Genomic DNA, 22,515 nt, shown 5'->3' with positions numbered 1-22,515 from the left:
GTCACTTCCGTCCATTAAGGTTTTCCCCGCAAGAGACAATCCTTCCGCCCCACCTCCTCACCCCCAGCGCAGCTTTCCCATTGGTCGGCCCCGATTCCACCTCCTCACTCCGTTCTGACCTCCGATTGGTAACAGAACGCGCCAGCTGGGGAGGACGAAGAGGCTGAGAAGAAGGAGGAGGGAGAATGAGTGACAGTCCTGGAAGTCGCGGCGGCGGCTGAGCCCCGGGTCCGGTTACCAGGGGCGACCGTAGAGGTGAGCCGCGGCAGCTTCCGGGGGGAAAAGGGACGAGGGCGGAGGAGGAGGAGGAAGTAGCCTCCCCACACGCTCCTGCTTCTCGCCGGGCCTCCCTTTCTCCCTCTTCTCCCCAAGTAAACAACCCCCAGGAAGGCCCCTCCTTCCCCAAGCCCCGGCTGAGCCAAAACAAAACCGCCTCGGAAGAACTGGAGGGATCCAGCCAGAGCCAGAGCCCGTCCCCGGCCACCCTCGGCCCATCCTCGGGGGCGAGAGCGTTGAAAGGGTGCACCACAAAGGTGCGCACGCCGGGGGGAAGGGGGGGGTGCTTGTTCACCTGGCTGAGCAGGCCTTCTGCCTTTCCTCCTCCTCTCTCGCCTCACGGGCGTCGTAGTGCAGAGTGAACCCCCACCACCCCGCGCCAAATCCGAGCTGGCCTGAAAAGTGGAAGGAACCGGCAGCTTTCGCCAGGCATCTCCAAATGCCCTCCCGGCACCCCAAGCCCCACCTCCCTGTAGAAATCGCCACTGTTGGTCGTGCCTTGTTCTTTCAGACGCTGCCTTAGAAGTGGGGGGAAGCACTGTGGCGGCCCCAGGCTAGAGAGGCCACCGTGCCTCTCAGATGGCCAGAGCACAGCGCGAGGTTGGTGTTCCCACAGCGCTAAGGATAGATGGAGCAGGTGAGCATTTCTTGCTTTGGCCAGGGTGTGTTTTATCATGCTACTGGCATTGAGGCTGGTGTTTGTTCTGAATGGTGGTGACTGCTTTATTATTATTATTATTATTATTATTATTATTTATTTATATAGCACCATCAATGTACATGGTGCTGTACAGAGTAAAACAGTAAATAGCAAGACTCTGCCGCATAGGCTTACAATCTAATAAAATCATAGTAAAACAATAAGGAGGGGAAGAGAATGCCAACAGGTACAGGGAAGGGTAAGCAGGCACAGGGTAGGGAAAAACTAACAGTAGAAAGTAACAGTAGAAGTTACTTTCCACTTAAGTTGGGTGTACCCCTTCTCTAGCTGTGCCTCTGTATGAGTCAAAGTATGAGGCTTCTTCAAAATAAACAAGGAGAAATTCTAAAGTATGGGTGTGGTTGCTTTTATTTGCAAAACTGGCAAGAACACAGATGTGCATGGAATGCAAAACATCATACAGTATCATAGGGATCCTTAATGTAAAGCATTTGTTCTGGTCAAACATAGTTCTTACGTTAAACCATCCTTGATTAATGGACCACAGCTTTCTGGCAGTGCCAGTTGCAATTTAAGCCTGCTTTTCTTCCAGGTTTTATAACTGTGCATTCCATACGTGTGGATTTTTCTCACTGCTTAAGATTTAGCATCTATTGCAGAATTAACATCCTGAGATAAATTACGGTAGCTTCCAAATAGAGATCAAAGGACATTGTGCTGCTATTCCATCTTTCCCTTCTTAATGTACTTTTTGAAGTAAGAAAAAAAGTTGGAAGAAGCAGTGGGAAAATGAAGGATGATTACAAACGAAGACATCAGGTGCTTCCAGACAGAGGGCACCTAGCGCCAGAAGGCAATTCCATCATTTTGTTTCATGAATGGATTTTCTTCAATAGAAAAAAAGACTGAAGAAGCAGTAGGAAAACATGGGAGGTTTATGAGTGGGAAATGATGGTGTTTGGGGGAAGCCCCCCTAAAGTTCCAGAAATTGGGGGTGGGGAGTTGTTTGCAAAATAAAGGCCTCATCTGGAAACACCACACCTTTCAATACACTCTTTCTATTAGTTAGTTTCATTCTTTTCCTTTGTTTTTACATTGTCAACCAGCTATAGTTTAAAAATGCTCCATATCTGTTACATTGCTGAAGTTTTTATATTGTCTCTTTTAACTTGAATGCATTTTTACATCTGTTGTATAAAAAACTATAACAACAACATGAGAAGATCCATGCTGTGTCACACCAAGGGTCCATCTTGTCCAGCATTCTGTTCACACAGTGTCCAACCAGCTGTCGACTAGGAACCCACAAGCAGGACATGAGTTATCTATTAAGTCATTTCAGTTTTAACAAATTAAAGTGAAACTAAAACTGAAGAGAGTTCTTATAAAGACCAGAAGGGAGTGGCTTTCCATGACTTGAAACATTATACTTTCATTTGTATATGGGCAGAGATTGATGTTCTTGTAACTATATGTGCCAAATGCATGTTCCTACTATTCATGAAACTGGAATTAAAAGTAAGGGTTATTTTTTTTAGGAGTGTAACTTAGTGGCAGCCTACAGAAGAGGACGGGAAGGAGAAGCCCATCGCCGCACAATTTCCTGTCCCTTCATTTTTACTGCTTCTTCGTTGTCCTCTCATTGTTTTCCTTCCCTTGTATCCCCACACACAAAAATCCAGTTTCTATTACAAGTAAGGCTAAAAGGAAGTGCTGTGAATTTCCCCAGAATCTTCTAAAGCTGATGGCTGCTAATTGAGCCAAATTGCTGTTTTTCACACTACTTTTCTTCCCTCAGAGCCTGTGTGATGCTGGATGACACCCACCCTGGTGACAACATGGCTCACTTCGATACAGAGTATCAGCGGCTGGAAGCCTCATACAATGACTCTCCCCCTGGAGAAGAGGACTTGATGGTTCATGTCCCTGAGGGCAGTAAATGTGAGTGCAGCTGAGCTGCCAGTCTCTGTGCCAGGCACCCTACAAAGCAATGCTGATAGTGGCTACGCTTAGCAAAATGCTAGTCTGAACAGGAAGTAGAACATTCCTGGGAAAGCTGTTTCCTGTGCAGCAGGACCCTAAGCAGGTTTGTTCAGAAATCCTATTAAATTCAGTGAGGAATTCTTACTGGTAACTGTGATTAGGAGTTCAGCATTAAATTGTGTTATTGTGGCAATGGGCTTGAGTGGGGCAACAGACTGCTGTGTATAAGCGGTTAGAGGGAAATCCATAACTCTGTGGAGTGCAAATCCTCTAACTGAGGGTAATATCTGCAGCTCCTCACATGATGAGACTCTCCGTCTGACAGCATCTATCTGACTTCCTGTCCTGTGAAACCTGAGTTGAATATTGGAACTGTGTTTTTGATTATCTTGTCTCTGCCCTGTAGCTCCCTGGCACCACATTGAGAATTTGGATCTCTTTTTCTCTCGTATATCCTTACTTACTTGATAGAAGGGCAGGTATGAGTGTGTCCTTGCTGTGGGTTTTGGGGGTGAGGTGGCTCAGTTACAGCAGGGGTAGGAATTCTTTACAAGGATCTTCTTGGCCCCAGGTCTTCTGAATGACTCTTAGTCCAAAGGCATGAACTTTGGAGCTATCTGGCTGAAGAAATGAATTATGGGCTCAAGTTACAGGAAGCCAGATTTCAGCTGGACATCAGGAAAAACTTCCTGACTATTAGCGGTACAACAATGGAACCAGTTACCAAGGGAGGTTGTGGGCTCTCCCACACTAGAGGCATTCAAGAGGCAACTGGACATCCATCTGTCAGGTATGGTTTAGGGTGGATTCCTGCATTGAGCAGGGGGTTGGACTTGATTATTATTATTATTATTATTATTATTTATTTATTTATTTATATAGCACCATCAATGTACATGGTGCTGTACAGAGTAAAACAGTAAATAGCAAGGCCCTGCCGCATAGGCTTACAATCTAATAAAATCATAGTAAAACAATAAGGAGGGGAAGAGAATGCCAACAGGCACCGGGTAGGGTAAGCAGGCACAGGGTAGGGTAAAACTAACAGTATAAAGTCCACACAACGTCAAGTTTTAAAAGTTTTAGGAAAAAGAAAAGTTTTTAGTTGAGCTTTAAAAGCTGCGATTGAACTTGTAGTTCTCAAATGTTCTGGAAGAGCGTTCCAGGCGTAAGGGGCAGCAGAAGAAAATGGACGAAGCCGAGCAAGGGAAGTAGAGGCCCTTGGGCAGGCGAGAAACATGGCATCAGAGGAGCGAAGAGCACGAGCGGGGCAATAGTGTGAGATGAGAGAGGAGAGATAGGAAGGAGCTAGACCGTGAAAAGCTTTGATGGCCTTATAGGCCCCTTCCAACTCTACTATTCTATGATTCTATGAGTGGAAATTACCTGTTGGGGCAACTCTTCCCCCAATTTCCCTGGGGCTAAAGACCTGCATGCCCGGAGGAAAGGCAGAAAGGCAGTATAGAAATGTATTAAATAAATAAAAAATAAGGATTTATTCAGCAGAATGTAATTTTAGACATGTGAAAAGGCATTTTCAATATAAATATAAATTTAAGAACAAAGCAGAGCATAGTCATGTGAGTTTTATGGATAAAATTATAACAAAAGGAATACAGGGAGGTTTGTGGTACTGCCTTCCAATGGAATTCTTTACAACAGAAAGTTACTGACTCCTCCTTCAGCTGGTTACAGCTAACTGCTTGTAGCATGACAGGTTGAACTGGGAGAGAAGAGGCCTCCTACAAATTGGAGGAGACTAGTCTCTGATGTAGCTGGGGTGGGTTCTGTAGCCAGTAGTCCACGCAATTCTCCTTGACTGTAGCCCTCACGTCTATAACCTGCACCAGAAGAATGGCTTCACTTGCATGCTCATCAGCGAGATCTTTGAGTTAATGTGAGTATAAACCCTATTCTTCTTCCCTGAAGTTAGGATTTGTAAGTGGGCATCCTTATGTTGTCATTGCACCCTGTCAAGCAGAGGGGGAAGGAGCCATTTTTTCATCTTGGGATGGTGACCCTTCCCTATCCCCAGTTTTCTGCCATTTAGGTTGAAAGAACAATGCTCTTCATTCCTTTACCCTTCACCCATATGCGAGATGTCTCTGATATGAAGGTTACAGACAGCCTGGTGCCTTCTGTTGCAGCAGATAGTTTGAAGGTGGGGCTCCCATTCCACATAGCCTCCTGATGTGTGTCCTCTTTTCTCATAGGCAGTTCATCTTTGTTGTGGCCTTCACCACATTCCTTGTCAGCTGTGTTGACTATGACATCCTTTTTGCCAACAAGCTGGTGAATCACAGCCATCATTCCAGTGACCCAGTCAAGGTGACCCTGCCAGATGCCTTCCTGCCTCCCAATGAGTGCAGTGCCAGGTAAAGTTGACAACAGCTATCTCTCACCAAATTCAGACACATCCTTGCCCTTCTTCGTAAGGTTTAAAATCCAAGAAACTTTCTGGGCGTGGAAAGAGCTTCTATTTCAAATTAGGTTACACTCCCATCAGTGGGGTTTTTTTTAATGCGTTCTTATACCGGCCGCTAGCTGAAGCTCTCTGGGTGGTTTACAAAAATTAAAACCATAGAAACCATTCAAAATATAAAAGAAACCGTATGAAAGCATAATATAAAACACAATATAAAAACACAGCCTGGATAAAATCAAGCAGCAATGCAGAAATGGATACAGATCTAAAATACATATTTAAAACAGCAAAGTTAAAATTAAATTGCTAGACTGTTAAAATGCTGAGAAAATAAAAAGGTCTTCAACTGGCATCTAAAAGAGTATAGTATAGGTACCAGGTAAACCACTTTAGGGAGCTCATTGCACAGCCGGGGTGCCACAGCAGAGAAGGCCCTCCTCCTGACATTGGAATTAGGAGCGAGCAGTTGAGGTGGCCAAGTTTGCTGATGACACCAAGTTATTTGGATGGTTAAAACAAAAAGAGATTGCAGAGAATTCCAAAAAGTTGTCTCCAAACTGGGAGAATGGGTATTAAAATGGCAAATGCAGTTCTGCATGCAAGTGTAAAGTGATGCAGCTTCACATACACACTGACGGGATCTGGGTGGTCTTGGCATTGTGGATAGTTCGATGAATATATTAACCCAGTGTGCATCTGCTGTGAAAAAGGCAAATTCCATGTTGGGGGATCATTAGAAAAGGAACAGAAAATAAAGCTGCCAATGGTGCAACCACACTTGGAATACTGCATATAGTTCTGGTTGCCACACCTAAAAAAGGGTATTGTAGAGCTAGAAAAAATATAGAAAAGGGCAACCAAAATGATCAAGGGGCTGGAGCAACTCCCCCATGAGGAAAGGATCCAGCATCTGGGACTGTTTAGCTTGGGAAAATGGTGAGTAAGGGGAGACATGATAAAGATATACAAAATTTTGCACGTTGTGAATAGGGAGAAGTTTTTCTCCCTCTGGGGTCATCCCATGAAGCTGAATTGTGGGAGATTCAGGATAGATAAAAAGAAGTACTTCTCCTCATAGTGAATAATGAGACTATGGGATCCACTACCACAAAATGTACTGATTGCGCCTAGGATGGACGGCTTTAAAAGGTGATTAGACAAGGCTCATAGGGAACAAGGCCATTTATGACTATTCGTTATGATGGCTATAGATTACCTCCAATGTTGGAGGCAGCATTCCTCTGTATACCAGTTGCTGGGGAACATGAGCAGGAGGGTGATATTGCACTCATGTCCTACTGCTGGGCTTCTCCCAGGCAGCTGGTTGGCCACTGTGTGAACTGAATGCTGGACCAGATAAAAAGGCTCTTCTTGTATTCTTATGTTTACTTTATGCTGAGAAATACAGTTCTTGCAAGTTCTTGTAGCTGTCACAGAGTTCTAGTTCGAACTGCGTTTAGTTATTTGCTGCTATATTTGACAAAATGAGAGTCTCTGATTAACCTATGCTCTGTAATTTGGGTAGGCTCTTGGCTAGTCAGCTGGACTTAGTGACAGCAAATGTAAGTACAGTCAACCAGACTTTGAGCCCTCAATGCTCTGTGGTTTGGTTGTCCAGAGGAACAGGGATATTTCAAGAAGCCATTGTGAGAAAAAAACTTTGTATCCATGTCTGCTCTCAGTCTTACCAAGCCGGTTGTTTTGTGATCTGAGCTCCTTAATACAGTTTAATGCTGTATCTCAGCACTGCATGGTCTCAAACCCGGAGTTGCATGATTTCTAGTGGTGGGAGAAGGAGGGAGTTGTCATATTTGCAAAGCCTAGCAGCACCTTCCTAGCTGTGGCTCCATCTCTCCCATAGGATTCAGGCCAATGGCTTTCTCCTCTCCATTCTGGTGATTGCGGGGGTCTTCTGGATCCATCGACTGATTAAGTTCATCTACAACATTTGCTGCTATTGGGAAATCCACTCCTTTTACATCAACGCCCTCAAGATTCCTATGGTAAACTGCTGGGCTCCAGGGACCGTGGCCATGCATGCGCACATCCGTGTTCTGTGCAAATAAAAATGGAATGCTGACACTTAAGTGGACCTTCATATTTGGAGGCAATAGATATTTCTCGTTAACAGATGGCGTAAGGACAGAAGATCATGTTGCATGTCTTGTTGGAGGCAAAATACTTGGTCGACAGAATTTTGGGGTTGCTCCAGCAAGACAGTTCTTAGATTCTTGTGTTCTTGTCGAAGCAGTGAGAAAACAATAGATAAGAACTATAGCTTACTATTGCCTTTTTTACCCCCCCCTCCCCCTACGAACTGCCCTGCCTAGTGTCTTCTAGTTTGTTTGTTGTCCCTTATTGACCTTCTCTCTGAGCTGTGTGCTGATCTCTCCAGTCTGGTGTGAATACCACAGATGCTCCGTCTTGCCCATGCATCCTGTTTGCTCTTCTGACGTGTTTCGTAGAATGGCAGGATTGGTATTCTATGCAGCTACCATGTCTGGGTTTGCCAGTATCTGTTCCTGGGCTCTTGTCCAAGGATGTTAGAGGCTGAGTTTCTACATTATCAAGTTCCCTTCTCTTTACATATGGACAGGAAAGGTTTAGTCCCATTGCACCAAAAAGGAAATCCAAAACAGCTATATGAATTTATTACTTTTTCCACTTTTTTTTTTTCATTCCTCTCAGACTTTTCTGAAGTTGAATGAGTGGAGAACACTGGGGGAAGGAGAAGGAGGAAAGCTGAGTTGGGTTCCTCAGGAGCCCTTGGAAAAGTTGTGTAGGGAGAGAAGACAGAAGTGAAGGACAGAAGAATTATTCGTTATATGCAGGAGCATAGATCCTTGCTCTGTGTATGACTTCCTATTATCAATATGATGTGATGAGTTCATACCTCTAAGCAAGCAGGAAGGCTGTTATTCTGTTGACATTGTCACACTGCTAACTGCACTGTTCCCCTCTCTGCCTACAGTCCAATTTACCCTACTACACATGGCAGGAGGTCCAGGCCCGGATTGTGCAGATCCAGAAGGAGCACCAGATCTGCATCCACAAGAAAGAGCTGACGGAGCTGGACGTCTACCACCGCATCCTGCGTTTCAAGAACTACATGGTAGCCATGGTGAACAAATCACTACTCCCCGTGCGCTTCCACCTTCCCCTGCTGGGCGACACAGTCTTCTATACCCGGGGCCTCAAGTACAACTTTGAGCTCATCTTCTTCTGGGGCCCCGGCTCCCTCTTTGAGAACGAGTGGAGCCTCAAGGCCGAGTACAAGCGAGGCAGCAACCGCCTGGAGCTGGCTGATAAACTGGGCACCCGCATCCTGTGGATTGGCATTGCCAACTTCCTGCTCTGTCCACTGATCCTAATCTGGCAGATCCTCTACGCTTTCTTCAGCTACACGGAGATTCTCAAGCGAGAACCGGGCAGCCTGGGGGCGCGTTGTTGGTCCCTCTATGGCCGCTGTTACCTGCGCCACTTCAACGAGCTGGACCACGAGTTGCACTCGCGCCTCAGCAAGGGCTACAAGCCAGCCTCCAAGTACATGAACTGTTTCATTTCTCCCCTCTTCACCATTGTGGCAAAGAACGTGGCGTTTTTTGCTGGGTCCATCCTTGCTGTCCTCATTGCCCTCACCATTTATGATGAAGACGTACTTGCTGTGGAGCACGTCCTCACCACTGTCACCATCCTGGGGGTGGCAGTCACTGTCTGCAGGTGAGTGAGTGAGACTGACTTAGTGGCAGCCTCTGTGCTTTAGGAGGCAGAGCTCTTTATGCTTTGCGGACATCAGCAGGGCGCTGGCTCTGGTGGGGACTATGTGAAGCCCCCAATCACAGAATTGGCAGGTGGAAGCTAAAAGCATTCTGCTGACCCAAAGGGCATTCTTTAGCAAAAGCTGCTCTGCTCTGTGTCCTTCAGTTAGGCAGTAGCGAGAACACACAAACAGCTCCTTACCTCTTTAGCAAGGATTGCTTGGAACTCTTCAGAGGTTCATGAACCTGACATTTGATTGAGCTTTCAACTCAACTAGGCGAGCCCCTTCTCTAATCCCACTGCTAGTGGTGCCTTGGAGTCATTTTCAGTGGGACACCTGCCCTGTGAGGACCTCTGAGATCCCACAAGGCAAAGTCTGGCTTTTCTAAAATGGCACAACCATCATCCTACTTTTCGGGGGCAGGGGTTTGGTTGTTGGATCAAGTGGGGACAGGTCTTCCAGCTGTCCGTGAAGCCTAACAGACACTGCTCCAGGGGGAATAGCCTGGGGCAGTCCGTAAGCTTGCTTAAGAGAACTGGAATGGAGAAAGGAGTTGGAAGCAACAGCAGAACCTGGTACATGAGAGAGAGAGAGAGAGAGAGAGAGAGAGAGAGAGAAACAGGAAGGGACAAAACTGAGGATATTAAACCTAACAATTTTAAGACACTGTGGTTGTTATTTTAATATTGTATTGGTTTTATATGCTCTTTTAACAAATTTTATGTATTATATTTTATTTAGTGTTGTTCCCCACCTCAACCCAGAGGGAGAGGCGGGTAATAAATAAATAAATTATTATTATTATTATTATTATTATTATTATTATTATTATTATTGCAGAGTGGTGGCCGGTTAAACTGCTTGCCTCCAAAAATTAGCTGTGCTGTATATGGATCCGTATTTCAAGTTGCTCAGACATTTTATAAGTTAGAATATAAAGTTGTTTTGCTGCTGACATGACTTCGGACCAGACTTCCCAATCTGGCATCCTCCAGATGTATCGAATAACAAATCCCATCTTCTCCAGCTACATGGCCATTGGCTGTGGATGATGGGAGTTATATGCATCACATCTGGAAATTGCCAGGTTGGGAGGGCTGCTTTATATCAATGAAACCTGCAGTTGACTTCATGTCGGTGAAAACCAGCAGCTTAATAGGAGTCCAACCAGAATCTAGACCCTAGGAGTATTGCTGCTCACTGAGCCTGTAAAGAATTGTTGCAAAATTGCCTTAAGTGAAGAGGCTTTATCCATTTTATTACTCATTTATTTAAAACTGAAAGCTGACTTGTTTACTCCAAACAGAGATATAAGCTGGTACAAAAATGTATGCAATTAATTTATTGACTTCCACCATAATGAATTGCTTTGTTAGAGGTGACCATGCTAGTTCTGTGCCGCTAAACGTTTCTTTCCATAGGTTTGCTAGTGTACCTGTCTTCTCATAAAGAGGAAAATAGAGATGTGAATGCCCATTAAAAATGGAAACATTAGGAAAATCCTGTTTTTACCCATTTTTTCCTAAGAATCATTTTTGTTTCTTCTAAAAATAGGAAAAAGTAAAACAGTTTTGGATTATGGAGTATTTTCTTTCAGATCTTAAGATATAGTATTTGTATATTGTTACCCAGCCTTTACTCCCCCCAAAATGATTTCTATAAACTATGTAATAACACTTTTCTAGAAAGACTAGAGATGTAAAATGTCTGGAAATAATGAAGCCATGAGGGATTTTTTTAATCCTTTCTGTAAGCTTCTTAGCATAGTTATTTCTTTCATTCCTTATTAAAGTTATTGATCTAAAGTTTATTTTACTGATAGACATTTATGCTCAGTTTCCCAAAATGTGAGTAGTCACCACGTGCATTCTTGATAGTAAATGTGCATTCTAGACAGTTTGGGTTTTGTTCTATAGAGTCCTGTGATTCTGAGGCTGTAGCAGTCAGTTCATGTAATTCTAATCTATTCAGACAATAATTACAAATTTACTGAGCTTACTTTTAAAAGTTCTAAAATGCAATGATAATTTTATGAGCAAACTAAGTTATACACTAATAACTTTAAGAACAGAAAAGCTACTTTATGTTCCTAAAGCAGCCCTTCCCAACCTGGCGCCTTCCGGATGTTTTGGACTAAAGTGCCCAGCTTTCCTGACCATTGGCCATGCTGTCTGAGGCTGATAAGAGGTAAAGTCCAAAATACCTGGAGGGCACAGGTTGGGGAAGCCTGTCTTAAAGCAACAAAGTGACTTTAGATCAGTAAAGGGCAGTAAAAACAAGTATTGCTTATTTTTTCAAAAATTCCATTTTTTCTGGGGTGGGTGGGAATGGGAGTGGATTTTGTTTTTCCATTGCCTCAAAATTTCCAGCAATTTTACATCTCTAGAGGGAACCCTGGGGTTGTGAGCTGGAGAGCCTGTGGACCTAGACCACAAGGACATGCAGCCTTTTCCATCAAGCTGCTTTTTCATCTGCTTGCTGTTACCAAGGGACGTAGATCTCTTTGATGCATGTCTATGTGTCCTATCTGTCCTGCAGATCCTTTATTCCAGACCAGCACCTGGTATTCTGCCCAGAGCAGCTGCTTCGAGTGATTCTTGCACACATCCACTACATGCCTGATCACTGGCAAGGCAACGCCCACCGCTACGAGACCCGAGATGAGTTCGCCCAACTCTTCCAGTACAAAGCGGTGAGGTGGGGTTAGGGAGGGTGTGGTGGGAGGGAGTGCTCTCCTTGGGATTCTAGTACATCTTGTCTTCAAGCATTGCCCCAAGAATTGGGGAAGCTTCTCTGATGACAAAGGCAGCGCAGGAAGTCTTATCCTGAGGCCGTGCTAGTGAAACAGCTGTGGCAGTTCCTTGAACTTCTCTTTCTTATTCAAGGTATTCATTCTGGAAGAGCTGATCAGCCCCATTGTAACTCCCTTGATCCTCATCTTCTGTCTGAGGCCCAAAGCCCTGGAGATCATTGACTTCTTCCGCAACTTCACAGTGGAGGTGGTGGGTGTGGGAGACACCTGCTCCTTTGCTCAGATGGATGTGCGCCAGCATGGACACCCTGCAGTACGTTCTGGCAAAACTGGGAAGTTTGGGGTGGGGAGGTCACAAACGTCTTGGGTAGGATGCAAATCTCTTTTCTTCCGTAATTGGAGGAACACATGGCAGAAAGTGGCTTCAGTGAGTCACAGAATGCAGACTCATAAGATCAGGTGGTAACATTTGGTTTATGTGAGATAATGCATGTTAAGTGTTTAAGTTAGGTTTTCACGGTGGGAAACGTTATTTTCTCCTGTTTAGCCATGAAACGACTGCTTAAAAAAAAAAAAGATGTCCATATTCTAGGCAGATAGTACACCTGGGAAATGAATTTTGGCAATGTGCATTACTTTAAAAAAATATTGATTCCTTTCGTTTCCTTTCAAAAAAGTATCTGTTTGATGCTGAGAAAAGTAATGGCTTGAAAGGGAAGTGTATTATTTTTGGTGTATTGTTTTTGTTAATACACACAAAAGTCGGTTAAAAAGCATCACCCCACTTCACAAAAGCAAAACTTGCCCTTTTGATCCCCAAGCCACAGTTTCAATGGTTTATTATTTCAACAGAGTTTTGAGCCCAGTCATTGCTTTTGACCAGAGATCAAGTCCTGGCTACTGGCATCCCTGTTTTCATGCAACAAAAAATATTCTGAGGGTCTGCCCTATGCCTAGATCTCTTATGGGAGCATTGTGAGAGTTGGACAGCCCAAGCTGGTCTCAGTATCCTGGAAGAGTGTTGCAGATATTACTGCATGTGTAGCCCTTTCCCTGGTTTGGCCTTCGCAGCTAGTTTTGGCCGATGTAGATGGTTGGATGTGCCCAATGGGGGCAGTGGGGTGGTGCACGCTCTGATGCAACTCTGGCCCTGGCCCTGTGTGTTTTGCAGTGGATGTCAGCTGGGAAGACGGAGGCTTCCATTTACCAGCAGGCTGAGGATGGCAAGACGGAGCTGTCTCTCATGCACTTTGCCATCACCAACCCGCACTGGCAGCCGCCTCGGGAGAGTACGGCTTTCATCGGCTTGCTCAAGGAACGCGTGCACCGGGACAGCAGCCTGGCGCTGGCCCAGCAGGCGGTGCTCCCTGACAACACGCTCTTCACCTCCATCCAGTCCCTACAGTCGGAATCTGAGGTACCTGCCCTGAAGAAGGAGGGGATGAGGGGGTGATGGGGCAAGACATAGTCCTGGCTTGTCATGGGAGGGAGAAAAGCAGAGTGCTGAGCTGGTTTTGTGGGATATGCTTGTTTTCTTGTTTGCCTTCCCCAGAGGCAGAAGAGTCTCTGTATGGGTCTTGGGGTCAGTGGGGTCATTTGGATGCCAAGATAGGGAATAGCGTGGCTTCTTTCCCACTGTGACCTACTAAGACTCCTCTTCTTTGTTTCACAAGCTTGCTGTTCTGCCTCCTTTTCTCTACTCAGCAAAGCTTGGTTGTATTCCGCTGAAGGTTGGAGTCTTCAAACTCTCTACATTATCCCTCCTCTTACAGTTCTCTATTTTCAGTTTCCTTTCCATAGGACCTCTTTCAGGGATTAACAGGTCCATTCTCACTGAATCTCTCATCTTCTTTTGCCTTTGTAAAGGGTCTCCTGTCCATCTATAGTGTCTCCTCTTCCGGAAGTTACCATTTAGAAGCATTAGACCTGCTGGGGGTGTGAGATGGGTGAGCTAACTTCCCAAATGTGGAGGGAGTTGGTGAGATCCACCCCAGGAGCAGAACTGAAGATGGATTGGGCTGGTGGAGTATCTCAGCTTGAAGATGGGCTGGAGTTCTGTGTGTCCCTGACTGAGTCGTTCTTCCTCCTCTGTTCTCTCCCTGCAGCCGCACAGTCTGATTGCCAATGTGATTGCAGGCTCCTCAGCACTGGGTTACCAGGCAGTCCGTGATGCCCAGGCCTCACGGCATCTCTCAGCTGTGTCTGAGGTGGCCTCTGCGCTGCGTTCTTTCTCCCCTCTTCAGTCTACTCAGACGACCCACGGGAGTTCCCATGCTGATGGCTCCCAACTTCGGGGCCCTGGCACAATGGCAGGCTCAGGGTAAGAAGCTGCACGTGGTAAGGACCCTTGGCCCTAGGGAAAAGGGCCAAGGATCAAGCACCTCACCAGCTCTTTACCTAGAGAGCTTTGAGATAGCTGTCTTTGAGGACAATTTCCGCACATGATGCTTTTACCTGCAAAGGTATACATGAGTGTTCAGAGGTAGGGAAGCAGTCTCATAGATGTGTCTTAAAAGCAGCCGTGTAATTTTTTATGGCATTTATTTATATTCCTTCTTTCTGTAGTCTTGAGTAGTGAGTGCCTAAAGTTTACTTGCATTTGGAGCTGAGGTTAGGAGAGATTATAGAAGACTAGCCTGTTCTGCAAGACTCCACAAAATCTTTGTAAACTGCCCAGAGAGCTTCAGCTATGGGGCAGTATATAAATGATGATGATAATAATAATCTGCAGTGCCTGTTGATCACATCTGTTTTTCAGTCCCATTCCTATAGGTTGGCTGGGTACATGATCTATGTGTTACAAAGTATGCTTTAATATACCTGGATGTGCATATCACATACATGTAAACCAAACACATGAGGGATCTTTTGGCGTTGAATCTTTGGCTTAGGAAAACCTGATACCCCCAAAAGCTGAGAGAGTCACATAGCACAACAAAGATTCTTAAAGCAATTCGTTGTTTTATTAAAGAAGAGTGTAAAATGAATTAAAATCACACATAGGAGGAATTATAACCACACATACATCTGGGAAATTACAATTGTACATGAACACTCAGAAAGTTAAAATATAACTAGCATTTAAAGTCAGTAGTGAAGCTAGGTACACTGGGATGCATAGAAAATTGTAGTATGTGCGTGTGTGTTTGTTCAAAAAAAGGTGAGTGATCGGAGTGGGACATGTCAAAGAGCACAGTTTTGACTTTCAGCGAGGGGTGTGTGTGTGTGTGTGTGTGTGTGTGTGTGTGTGTGTGTTGGGCTTATCATAGAGAAGTAGGGGAGAGAAACAAGTTTCAGCCTGGGATAATTTGAATGCAGGAGGAACAGACTGGTTCAGGGGGTTGTGAGAGAGTTTTCGAGGAGGGGGTTAGAACAAATGTAGGGGTTTTGGAAGAAAGTGGATGGAGAGGCATAACGAGCAACCAAAAGTTCTAAAGCCAAGGAATTTTAGAGTGGAATGGGATGGAATGTTAGGAAAAGGGGAGGAAAAGAGAACAATTGGAGTATGGATCTTATAGAAGGGAAATACCTACCTAGGGTATTTTGTAGATAAGCGTGTTATGAATTGAAATAATAATAATAGATAATACAAAGGTTTTACCCCTTCATATCTGCTGATGTGAAGTGATGGAAAGCTGTGTTGAGCTCCTCTGGAAAAGAAGGGGAGACAGGGAGTGGAAGGGGGTGCTATTCTGAGCAGAAAGGGTGGAAGGAATCTTCTTTCCTTCTCTCCCTCTTTGTGTAAACCATAAATTTAGTTTTTTATCCTTCCTCTCTCAGGACTTCGTAATCAAAATTAAAAAACAGGGTTGCCCATGTATGATGAAAAATGGATTTTTAGGTGTCAGACATTAAGGGAAGAAGGAAGACAGTGGGCTGCTCTTTCCTTCCTAAATGTGAGGAAAAGTTGGGAGTTGATGGGTGCATCTCTCTGGCTGTCCTAGGTCCAAGTGAGTAAGATAACCAGAGGGATTTTGGTGATTGTCGTAAACAAAGGTGACCAAAAGTCATATAAGCATGCCTGCTTACAGAATATTGGGGTTTCAGGGTCTCACAGTTTTAAAAGACATTGGATTCTTTATTTTTCTTTCCATTTAAACAGAAAGGTTAGAAATCAGCATAAAATACTTCATGGTGGAGGCTTCTGTGGTTGCTGTCCTGAGGCAAGATCTGAAGTTTGCAAATGTTAATACTGAGGAATTAAGGCAATCTGGAACCCAATGGCTGGCCAGAAACTTGCATGCAAGAAGGCTGCTGCTGGCCTCTGTTCTTCTCCAAGACGAAAACACCTTAGTTGCCTTCCAGATACAGGCCCCTTCTTCCCAAAACAGCAGAATTTGGGGGTTCTAAACATATGGGAGTTGAATGTTTGAACTACAACTCCCACCATTCCTGACCATTGGCCACGGTTGGTGGGATTGATAGGGGTTGTAGTCCCAAGCATCTCGAGGGCACCAGGTTGGGGAAGACTGATAGGTGGCTAGTAAGCTGCTGCAGGAGTGCGGTGGCTGATGTTACCCTCTCTAAGGTAGGACTAATGAGAAGCTGCTGCGTTCAGGGTTTATTAGGGTGTGAGGAGTCCTTCTGTACACTAAAGAATCATTTGTCACACCACATCTTGACTCTTTTCTCCATTCTGGCTGCAGGGCTGATGCGAGAACAGCTAGTTCTGGCAGCAGTGCCTGGGAGGGTCAGCTCCAGAGCCTGATCCTTTCGGAATATGCCTCTACTGAGATGAGTCTGCACGCACTCTACATGCACGAGGTGAGCTGAGCCCCAAAATTCATGCAGGCCTTGGCAATGGGCCATGGAGATCCAAGTAGACTCACATGCCAAGACACAAGAGTCTCGATGATCCTAGCATAGTGGATCATACAGGCCTGTGTAGTGTGATGGATATCTGAAAGATATGCACTTCATCATATGGAGATTCAGCTGGGAGCGATAATCCTGATCACTGGGCACTTATGAGAGTACATACATACCTAGACATCACAGGTGGGTAACCTATAGACCTTGGCCACTCTCCATGAAGCCTGCCAGAGTTCCAGAGAGCCCCACTGACTTTTCTCCATTGAAAAGACCGTTGCTCCCACACTGAGACCGATCTGGATCCGGATCACTGGATGGAGGCTTTACCCTTGCTTCCCCCACGGGGAAACAGCAGTTTGGATTAGGATTGCTGAGGTGGGATGGTTTTAAATACTCCCTCTAGCGATCCCATCTCCTTATTTCAGCAGGCAGATTTAAACCTCCCTGTCCTGTGCACTGAGGGTTGGGTATGGAGAAAAGTGGATGGGTGATGCCCAACCCACCACCAGACACCACATGAAGCCTTTGAGGCCAAAAGGGCTGCCCATCCCTGCTTACATACAGTGAAACTGGAAGTACATAGACATGCAGGAAGCAGGATATGACTATACCTTGCATGGGTGCAGGTGGGAACTCAAACCTGTGTAGGGCCACATGGGGAGTGGAAATGTGAGTAATTTAGGTTATGTCAGAGTCTGAACTGAGGTTACTTGGGACACATCAGTAGCATCATAGGATCCTAGTTGGTTGAACATGACCCTGAGTTGTCTGTTAACTCCCCCTGTCATTCACACAGTTGCACAAGCAGCACGCCCAGTTGGATCTTGAGCGGCACTTGTGGCACCGGCGAGAGAGCGATGAGAGCGGTGAGAGCGCCCAGGAGGAGCCGGAGGCTCAACGGGGCACCCCTAGCAGCGCCATTCCTCGCTCCGCCAGCTATCCTCTCGCTTCGCCTCGCCAGGCTGGAGACGAGACAGCTGCTCTGCAAGGGGGCTTCCAGCGCCGATACGGTGGCGTCTCAGGTATAGATGAGGAGGCCTAAACCCATCATCCATCTGTATTCCTTGGCTGGGAAAAGCCCTTGCCCCCTGCCAAACATTTGCTGCAGGGCCCCTCAAGGTAGGGCTTAGACCTAAGTTTGAAATGCTGCTCTGCAGTTTGGTGGACCTTTTTGCCTAATTAGATGGCCAGGGCATCACATAAAAGAGGCAAGCCTGAACTGCCTATCCCCAGAAGCTGCCCCAAGGCCCTTTCCCATCCTCTCTGCCCAGCAGTGGTGAAAGTAAGTCGGTATGGTCAGTTGGGGAGCAATTAGCAGTGATGCAGGAGTGCCGCCATAAGCTTGAAAAGTTCCTCAAATCATTTTGTCTTCACTGCTGTTGTTGCAGAAGACACTATTTTGTTCTTGTTTGGGGCTCCATTTTTTTCTTGCTATGAAGTTAGAGTCCATTCCCCCCCCCCCCCCACGAGACAAGGGGCATGGCCAAAGATGGGATTATAGGGTGTTGCTTAATGGACTTGGCTAGCAAAGTGAGGTGGGAGCTCCAAGGTCAACCATACTTGTAAGAGATGTTATTTCTACGGCCACCACTGCTCCTCAGCTACCTCTTTTGGGTGGACACCAGCCGGGGCAGAGCACACTGGGAACCTCACGCAGATTTGCTAGAAGCTGGTCTTGTTTACTGATGGATGCTTCCTGTTCCACTTACCTGCCCCTTTTCCTATTTGTCCCCATGCAGACCCAGGTACGGTGAACAGGGCCCCGTCACACTTTGCTCGCCTGCCACTCGGGGGTTGGGCTGAGGATGGCCAGACTGCTCGACACCCAGAGCCTGTCCCAGAAGAGAGCTCGGAAGATGAGTTGCCCCCTCAGATACACAAGGTACAGCCAAGCTCATGCTTTGGCAATGGCAATGGGTGGGATGTATGGGGCACAGAACAAGAGGGATCTCCTGTCTCCTAACTTGTGGGGTGTGCATTGCTACACTTCCATGAGCAGGAGTGTTTCCAGATGAGGTTTTTATCACAGCATCACCCTGTCTCATTCACATGGGGATCCAGACTGTAGCCGTCCTGTGTTTTCCCATCACTTCTTCCATCTTTTTTTAATGTGGAAAATCTTTTAAGGGGTGTAAAGATGGAATTGCTGCACTGTGCTTACTGACTGATACTGCTAGGAGCCCTCCATCTGGAAGAACCTCAGAACTACTTGTCCAAGAATCGGTTCATAAACTAGTTTATTCTGAGTTTAGAAAGGTACTGTTGAGATGAGGTGCTCATTTGCAAATAGACCGGGTGCATGAAGCCTATTACATCATGTGTGGCTAAAATGTCTTTCCAAAAGGTATCCAGGCTTGTCAGGGTAGGAAGGAAGGAAGAAATTTATGGAGTGGTTTGGGGACTAAAAGCCATAGAGGAAGGACAAAGAGCTATACCAAGCATAGCACATCTTGTCCAAGATCTTTATTGGTTTCTGAGGCTTTATTGGTTTTATTCTATTTAGAAAAGGGGATTTCAGTATACACAGTATTTCTTGTCCTTGCATCACAAGCTGTACTTCATCGGGTCACCCTGATGTTGATCTTGCTTACAAACAACTGCATTCATGAAATACAAAAATGATGCTTTAAAAAAGTTAATAGAGCTTTTCAGGAAGCTGAATTTTGCTTGCCCAAAAATTTAGAGTAGTTTGGCTTCTGATCAAATCAGCCTTTCCCCTAATAGAATAATGGCTTCTGTCTTACCAATCCCCCAACAGGTGTAGCTGTGAAGGCTGAAGATCCCATGGGGGCTCCAGATTCTGGGCCCGCCACAGCTGCTGGGACATTGGGTTACCCTGCCCTACAAGGGATGGGTCAGCTCAAGTGTCCACGCCCTGGACGTCAGTACCGGAGGGAAGAAGTTGCAAGTCAGCAGTGCCTTTGTGGTGGGCGGAACTCTATCCAGACATGCATCATGCCAGTGGCACGCTAGCTGTGCGTAGGCGGGATGTGTGTGTGATTACATATATTTGTCCGTGTCTGCATATGTGTCGTCCATGTTGGAGAATCATCCGAGACCTGCACAGAACGCCGCGGAGCTCACAAGAGAGCAGGGAGATGGACAGGCACTCACCCTGCCACAAATGTTCCATGGTGGGAGGAGGACCTGCAATACGGATCCCGTTCAGAGGCAGGAGAAGCTGTACCTCTGTCCAGACAGCAGCATAATTGAAGATGCAATCATGTGATAGATTAGGACTCAGGAAAAGAAGGGCTGTGAGATATTATTTTTGTAACAGTAATGGAGCACAGGCTTCCTCCAGTGGCAGAGCCTGGCTCAGATGGAGCTTTCCACACACAAAAAGTGTGTGGATCCTTTTTTTCTGCCTTCCCTACTGCCGCAGGCTTTGCCTTCCGGGTGCACAATTGATTCCACTCTGCTTGGGGCCACATTTATTGAATGTCCCTATTGCAGTATCGAAGCACAGGCTGAGAATGGTGACGCACTGCACCTTTACCAGGGTTTGCTTGAGCCGGTAGCTGTAGCAACCTAAGTCATCTCCACACTTACCAGATCATCCCAAGCTTGAGCACCTCGTTCTCCAGAGAGAGGGCTCTGTTTGGAGGAAGCCCCTTGCTCTTACCTTGCTTGTCCTGCTAGGACTTTAGAATTGAGAATGAGGCTCTGCATCATGTACTGTACATGGCTGCATGGGTGGAAGGAGGACAGGCACCATCATGCGATTTAAATGTATCCCAGATTCTCAGGCCCTGCTTGGGTTATTCTCAAACTAGGTGCTGCCCCACTTGTGATGTATGTGTGTTTTTGTCCGGGTGCCTTGACAGTAAGCATCCAGTTCTCGTGGAAGTGCCAGCAAGTGAAGGGTTCCTACCTGCCAAAATAAATAGAAATCTGTCACTATCTTAAAAATTAGGGAAGGAATGGGCTTCAGGTTCTTCTTGAAAGAGCAGGGGCCCCCAAAGCATTATTTTGAGCTGCCTGCTGAAACTCTGCTTGTTCTACTGGTGCTCCGCTTATACTAAAGAATGTCGTTCCACTCTTGCACGTACTCCACCGCCCTTTTACCATTGCTATCTGGCCCTAGCAAAGCAACAGGAGACCTCATGGTTTGCATCTCTTACATCGCTATGGCCTTGTTCAGAAAACAAACCCCGTGAACAAGGCTTTTTGCCTTCTTCACCATGGTTAAAGGTGTGGTTAAGGTGTCTTCTGAACAGGGCCTATGAATCCTCTCTAGTGGGCCAGTCAAAGCTTTGCATCCCAAGAAAGTGTGGTAAAATGCAGCCAATCTTAAGCTTTGGTCTGATGCACCCACACATTCCCTTGGACACTGTCTGGATCTTGTTCTCACTCGGAATTGCTCTGTGTTGGACCTTTCTACTGCTCACTTTCCGCTGTCAGATCATCACCTAGTTTCTTTCAATATTACTCATAATCGTCCTCCTTCACGTCCCGCTTCTCGCTCTTGTCGTGACTTGCAATCTATCAATTACGAGGCTTTTTCCCAGTCCCTAGCCTCCTCCCTTCCTTCTGTCTGTTCGGCTGTCTCCTTGGACTCAGCTGTCTCCTTCTTTAATTCCTCCTTATCTTCAACTCTTGATAATCTTGCTCCATCTACAACTCGGATAGTTCGCCCTTCTCAACCCCAACCGTGGCTCACCTCTTCCCTCCGCTACCTTCGCTCTTGTTCCCGGGCAGCTGAACGCCTTTGGCGTAAGACCAGGGACCGGGCAGACTTTGTCCATTACAAATTTGTACTTTCCTCTTTCTCTTCTGCCATCTCACTGGCCAAACAGCAGTACTACTCAACGCTGATCCAGTCAAATGCTAGGCATCCTCAGCGGCTCTTTGCGTCCTTCAATTCTCTTCTGAAGCCTAATCCGCCATCTCTCCCCGCCTCTCTGTCTGCTAACAACTTTGCCTCTTTTTTCAATGCTAAAATCCAAACTATCCGCTCTGATCTGGCCAGCTCTGCTCCTCTTCCAGTTCCTGTTCCTCATCTGTCAGCTCCTCCTGCAAATTTCTCTGCGTTTCCTTCGGTCTCTGCGGATGAACTGTCTACAATACTGCGCTCTTCGAAGCCTTCCACTTGTTCTCGTGATCCGATTCCTTCTCGCGTCTTTATTAATCTTATTCCTGCTATCCTCCCTTCCTTGCTACATATTATTAATCTTTCTCTGTCCTCTGGTTCATTTCCTTCTGCTTTTAAACATGCTACAGTCTCTCCCATTCTCAAGAAACCTACTCTTGATAGGCTATCTCTGTCTAACTACCGACCTGTCTCTTTGTTGCCGTTTGTTTCAAAGATCCTGGAGCGTGCGGTCTACTCTCGCTGTCTTGACTTTCTTTCTAGTAACTCTGCTTTGGATCCATTTCAATCTGGATTCCGTCCTCTGCATTCCACCGAAACAGCCCTTACTAAGATCACCAATGATCTCCTTACTGCCAAGTCTAAAGGCCATTATTCCGTTCTTATTCTCCTTGATCTAACTGCAGCCTTTGACACGGTTGATCATGATCTTCTCTTAGATTCCCTTCATGACCTTGGATTTTGTGGCTCTGTCTATAACTGGTTTGCCTCCTATCTAGCGGGTCGCTCTTTCAGCGTGTTGACTAATGGCAGCTCGTCTTCCTCCTTTCCCCTTTCAGTAGGGGTTCCGCAAGGCTCGGTGCTTGGCCCGTTGTTGTTTTCCTTATACATGTTGCCCTTGGGCAAGCTTATTCAATCTCATGGTCTCCAATATCATCTGTACGCCGATGATACACAACTATATCTGTCATCTCCGGAACTTTCTCCTGATGTTCACGATCGTATCTCGGCATGTCTTTCAGATATCTCAGCT

The 22,515-nt window shown here is 46.0% G+C and overlaps 1 protein-coding gene across 2 annotated transcripts; it reads left to right on the top strand.

Moving 5' to 3' along the window:
- Positions 1 to 156: 156 nt before the first annotated feature.
- Positions 157 to 20,959, top strand: ATG9A (autophagy related 9A). Of its 2 annotated transcripts, XM_063116783.1 has the most exons (16): positions 157 to 255; positions 788 to 913; positions 2,736 to 2,878; positions 3,327 to 3,370; positions 4,753 to 4,817; positions 5,134 to 5,295; positions 7,207 to 7,348; positions 8,317 to 9,065; positions 11,644 to 11,797; positions 11,991 to 12,170; positions 13,029 to 13,274; positions 13,963 to 14,177; positions 16,504 to 16,621; positions 17,466 to 17,691; positions 18,409 to 18,551; positions 19,428 to 20,959. In XM_063116783.1, exons 3-16 carry the CDS (start codon positions 2,746 to 2,748, stop codon positions 19,431 to 19,433), a joined length of 2,583 nt encoding a protein of 860 aa, XP_062972853.1. In that variant the 5' UTR covers positions 157 to 255; positions 788 to 913; positions 2,736 to 2,745; the 3' UTR covers positions 19,434 to 20,959. The 2 variants fall into 2 exon arrangements, with proteins under 2 accessions (XP_062972853.1, XP_062972854.1); XM_063116784.1 differs by lacking the exon at positions 157 to 255 and having other exon boundaries at positions 545 to 913; positions 3,327 to 3,369; positions 4,752 to 4,817.
- The last annotated feature ends 1,556 nt before the right edge of the window (positions 20,960 to 22,515 follow it).

This window comes from Elgaria multicarinata, chromosome 2, assembly GCF_023053635.1.
Source record: "Elgaria multicarinata webbii isolate HBS135686 ecotype San Diego chromosome 2, rElgMul1.1.pri, whole genome shotgun sequence".
In the NCBI taxonomy this organism is placed as follows: domain Eukaryota; kingdom Metazoa; phylum Chordata; class Lepidosauria; order Squamata; family Anguidae; genus Elgaria; species Elgaria multicarinata.
Note: the sequence above shows the minus strand (reverse complement) of the source record. Positions and strands in the feature narration are given on the sequence as shown.